This window comes from Diaphorina citri, unplaced genomic scaffold (assembly GCF_000475195.1).
Source record: "Diaphorina citri unplaced genomic scaffold, Diaci psyllid genome assembly version 1.1 scaffold5905, whole genome shotgun sequence".
In the NCBI taxonomy this organism is placed as follows: Eukaryota; Metazoa; Arthropoda; class Insecta; order Hemiptera; family Psyllidae; genus Diaphorina; species Diaphorina citri.
Window position 1 is genome coordinate 29,403 of NW_007383281.1, and position 5,658 is coordinate 35,060.

A 5,658-nucleotide genomic window follows, 5' to 3' on the forward strand; every position below is an offset into this window, starting at 1 on the left:
CGATGTTCGACGAGTTTTGGTTTCTGCGCATGACACACATTTTGGGGTTTTGAACACGGGGATCGGAGTTACGATGTTTTGGCTTGAACATGGGGATTTTTTTCGTATTACGATGATGAAATTTCCATGTTAGAAACGCGCGTAAATTTAAATTCTTTTTGAATAGATCACGGTTATTTTACATTTTTGAAGGGGAAATTAATTTTGACTGAAATTTTTCGATGTTGGTAGGTATCTTAATTAATTCAGAAATCAATTAAAAACAAAAACTTGGCAACAAACTTATTTTTTATGTACCTAATAATTAATTATTATTTTTTTCTTTTCTTCGTTATCTCTGTTATATTCTTTTTTTACCTATCGTTTTATTTGTACAAAAAAGAACGTAACAGATAACGAACACGGTGGAATAATTATATTGAGAAAACAAATAAATAATTTTAAAGAAATCATTGTTTCCTGTTATTAATTAATTAATTAAATCAAAAACTGATTTGAATTATTTGTTTTATTAATTTCATTCATTATCATTAGTTAGGACAAGACGGAGGTTCGGTCAAAAACGTAAACAATAACAAATAGTGAATTTGCATTTCCAATATTAAAATTGAAATTTTTCATAGTTATAATTATTTTTTCGTGGAAACAACTATAGATAAGGATTCAACGGAACCCAGACTTGCAAGGTAAAAGACGAGCCTACAGGGAAAACCAGAGATTTGAAAGATAAAAGAGGATAAAAAAGTCAAATCACCTAACTCTCCAAGGAGGTCAAGCAGCTGTGGACTGCAAAATCTGACCAACGAAAATAGTGAAGCTAAATTTTGAATAATCGACCAATGAAATAAATCAATATAAAAAAAGACCAGCATCACAATCACCAGAGATTATCATAGATAAAACTAAAAAGACAGAGACTCCATACAAGAAAAAACAAACCCCCCTGTCCATTCAGCTCACTCAAAGCAAATTAACACATCTAATCACACCTCAATCTAGCACAAAAAATAACGAGAAATCCCAATAGCAATCAATATTCTACTGGAACTGTCAAGGCACAAAAAATTGGGCACATCTGAAAGACAGATACTATGAAAAATTAAAAGAACTTAGTCTATTGAACCCACTGGAATATACACACAATTGGATGACACAGCTCAGGGACATAATAATTCAACTTGAAAGCCATCACCTATTCGACTCTAGTAACAAGCAGGAAATAAAACAGGAAATGGAAAAAATACTAGAAAGTTACAAAAGTCAAAATAGACGAGAGGACTCAAAAAGAATTAGAGAAGCTTATATTCGATCGCTCTTAGGAATTTGCAAAGTTAATGAAAACTCTTCGTTTCCCGTTTTTCTTTTCTTTCGGACTTCTTTGTCCCCTATTTGTTTCTTCCGAATCTGTAGAGCTAGTCTTCTGTTTTTCACCAGTATTTCCCTTAGTACATATTTTTCTGAGCAATCATCTCAAGTGGATGATAAAGTTGTTAGCGCAAATTCCCAAGAAGAATATTTAAAGTATGATGCCCCCCTGTATAAAGTTTGAACAATTAGTCAGCTCCAGGTGGCTTCAGATAGGTAAGCTAGTCAGGATCACCCTGTATCAAGGAGTACATACCCTGGAGACAAAAAATAGGTATATGCACAATCTGTAACCAGAAGAAACCAGAAACACTTGAACATTTTATTCTGGAATGCCCTGTCTACACATATTATCGAGTTTATCTTACTAATCACTTTGAACAAGAACCCAATCACCTGTAATCCCAGATCATCTGTATTAATCACCTGTATTCATTTCTATCATCTGTATCATTCTTCATCCTTCACCTGTTATAACCTGTGTTACTCCTACATCAAAGAAGAAAAAGTCAAGTAGTTAGGTTACATAGATTCATAGATAGGTAAATATTATTTTTTTCCGATGATTAAGAGGAAATTTTTTGTTTCCTTTGATGACACATCAAATTGTCCATGATATTTTTTCTTTCTTTATTTTTTTCGTTTTCTGTTTTTCTTCTTCTTTCTTTCTTTCTTTTCTTTTTACAACTCATAAATTATAAATTACAGGGACATGCAACGTAGAATTACATAATGAGTCCGAGTAGACGTTTTTATGTGCCAAATTAAATAAAAATCAAAAAAGGTACTTCTTAATGTGAGGAATTTGAATTACTCATTCGCTAGCTGCTAGCCGATGGCTTATATGCGAGGGCACTGATGGCTGTGTTTAAACGAATACTCTGCAGCCTAAAAACAGGCCTACTGTTTCCTTCCGTATTGCAAAATGACAACGCGGGGGATTTTGCAACAGGGGCAAAAATCTCCGCGGAGACCAGCTGATAAAATATTACTATTTATTTATTATTGTTATTATTCCGCGAGCATCCTGTTGCATTGTGCAGCGCTTCCGGTGTTGAAAGGTTCACCATTCTGATGATGATAAGAGAGAGAAGAGAGAAATGTCTGGTTCAATGATATCGGGATGAACTCTCTCCCATATAGGTTCAAATCAGTGGCTTGGTATGATGGAAGTCCAAGTGTAATGTTTATGGCCAGGAATTAGGATATTATAGTTTATAGATATCATAGTTTATTATTATTATTATTATTTTATTTTTTTCATAAAGGGTTGGATAGAGGGAACTGTAACTGCTAAGGTCTTATCGTCCCAAAATCGAAGAGAGAAGGAAGACAGGATAGAAGAAAGCCAACCGTTCCGAGAAGCCGTCACAAGGAACTCAGGACCTCCAATAAAATTCAATAGATAATAACAGATACTTATAATACATAATGAGATTCAATCTACACTGTCTTTCATTTTCCTCCCACCCGCCAAGTTCTCTTTTTCTCTATTTTTAACTGATTGATACTGGTGTAATACAACAATGGAAGTATTACATTCAGTCTACGCCTCTGATTCAGACCACGTTGTTATCATGCTATACTTACTGATAAAAGATAACAATTCTTTTTCGTCCAATGATAATATTCAATCCGTATTACACTTTCTTTCGTTTTTCTCTAACTAGCATATTTTTCCCCATTTTCGCAATTAGTCGGTGGCCCAACGTTAAAAAAGCTGCATTTCTTCAGAAGCACCAACCTTAGTTAATATTTTTGGGGGACTTTTCGCGCTCATATGGTGAGAGACACACTACGGGCATGCTACGACACAGGAAAAACAAAAAGTGAGAATCTTATTTCTTTCTTGTTCTTCTATTCTTCCTATTCCTAGACGAGACTAACATAAACAAGACAAAACCAGACAGAATTAAATACCAACCTAATTTAGGCGTATATATTTCACATGGTGAAATGTTGTGTCTGCACTTGTTTAGTGACTTTTTGCATTATCCATTCATATTCAGTCCATCAATTTCTCACCGCAATGTTACGTAATATTACCGTCACAATGAGTGTTCTAGACTAAAACCAAAACTGATTAAAGGTAACTGTAGCAAGAAATACACTTTTCATACTCATTAAGGTAGGTAATGAAAGGGGCCAGTGAAAACCCCTCGCTTCTTATGTTAAGTACTTATAACTCGTTCTTAGTTAGTGTTGAAACTAAGCATTATATCAAGATAGGTTATGTCTTACTTAGAGACTACGTCATGTTCTGAAGACAACTCATATGAAAATAACTATCCTTCTCCTGAACATCAATAAGAGCATTAACGGTTAATCGGTATACGTCTACTTAGAAGCGGTCGATACTAACACAGCACTGCTATTTCTTCTAGCCGTTTCGTCTCCGATTTACTACTAAGTAATAATAATCATAATATAATGATCGATATGGTTTGACTTATGCTCACTGTGATGTGATTATGATGATAATGATGATGATGATTCAATGTGATGATAATTATAATATTATATAATAATATATTACTTATCACTCTTATAGTTGTTTACTTTCATAATAGAGGATGTTTATTAGATTAGTGTATGTTTCTATCATACTATAAAGACTATCTTATCTCATAGATCGTACTAAGTGTTGTAAATCGTACTTTATATACTGGGATTACACAAATACCATACATAACATTAGGACTACACAGAATTAATATTCCTGTCGACAGGACCCGCAGGTCCTTACATTTAGAAACATAACTTAGAATCTATTATTGTAAGGAATGAGTAGCATGCACATGCATTCGGTAGCATACAGCAAAAAAGCCTAGTATACTCGTAACAGCTTTGTCATAACATCTTCTTGAATACATTCCAACATCCGAAGGGACGTCATACGCGAAAGTGAAATTCGCTATCAGGTGGCTGATTCAGCTAGCTTCTCCCACTTTATACGACAATCAGCTCTTTTACCATCTGCCAACATCAGCGTACCTAGCTTACAACTAGGTAACCCTGGCTAGTCGATACATAGGTAACGTGACTCATCTATCGTAACTATTGTAGCACCAATATGACTAACATCTCTGACATCCCTTCGACTACATCTATCTACGAAGTAGAACGTAACGCAACATCTTAATGATTCTAAAAACTTCATTCGGTAGTACCATTAGTATCATCATGTGTCAAGGTCAGAATCTCTTTAATGCCTACCCTGTACTCTCTGTCATCTGCTTTACGGGAATACATGACTATACGACAGGTATAGAGTACAGATAACAAGTTAAGGTCAATAACGTATGCATACCAGTAGTGAAGCTGCCGATGATGAGCCGTGCCAACAGAAAGAGTTGATATAGTCGACACAAATAGTAAGAGAAGGCATTTTACCGCTGGTCGTCCTGACCTATCGTGAAAAATCAAGTCATGTCAGTTCGAGGACGACATGCATGCTCAGACTCACACAAATATACATGACCCGACTACATATTTCGCCTTACCGTAACAGCTGATATTACTCACATCTTCATCGCCCTACTTAAGCTTTATAACTAACAAACCAGTCATGTGTAACATAGCTATATAAAATAGGACAAATAGAAAATTGAAGAAGCAAGAGTAGAATGTAACATGAAAAGTTAAAGACACAAATACAGAAAGGTTACCTATTTTACGTTTGTATTTATTTAAATTACTCACAAATTAAGTGCCCGCATGGAGATAAGAGCACAGCTCCGATTAGGATCCGGCATGTATTTGTATGCACTTAATGCCTTCTCTGAGGAGCTAATCTAGTGAATGTTTTTTGCAAATCATTAAAAAGGCGATCTACAAGTACAAACGACTCAAAGGTGTTATAAATGCGGGTGCGGACTGCGTCCGGATTACAACGCCGGCCCTTCTCCCTACTCTTAAAGAAAAATTAATTTAAAGTTGACGCCCGATATCGGTCGGATCTGTCGAACCTGCCACCGCGCAGAAGAAAAATTCGCGATCCAGCGTCCAAGCTAAAGGCCCGCAAAAATAGGATTTCTATGCCAAACGAAGCCTTGCCGTCCGAAAGAGGATAGGATAGAAGTAAGAGAGAAGCTAAGTCCCGCTATTCTGGAGTTGTCAATCTCAAGAGAAAAAGTTAAGTTTAACCGAACAGAAAAAATAAATAATAATAATAATAATAAAAAAAAAAAAAAATCGACTCTATTGTTTATTACTTTAATCATAGAGAGATGTAGATGTTTATTATTATTGTAGGTTACACATACTTAAATACTATTTTACTCCCCTTGAGTC

At 35.1% G+C, this 5,658-nt stretch overlaps 1 protein-coding gene across 1 annotated transcript in view; it reads left to right on the plus strand.

Moving 5' to 3' along the window:
- The window catches only part of LOC103521773, a 21,125-nt gene extending 19,866 nt beyond the window's left edge, over positions 1-1,259 (plus strand). The window contains exon 2 of the mRNA XM_026832296.1: positions 887-1,259. Coding sequence (XP_026688097.1) covers positions 887-1,027 — 141 coding nt within the window. The 3' untranslated portion in view covers positions 1,028-1,259. The remainder of the gene's footprint in view (positions 1-886) is intronic.
- Positions 1,260-5,658: the final 4,399 nt, after the last annotated feature.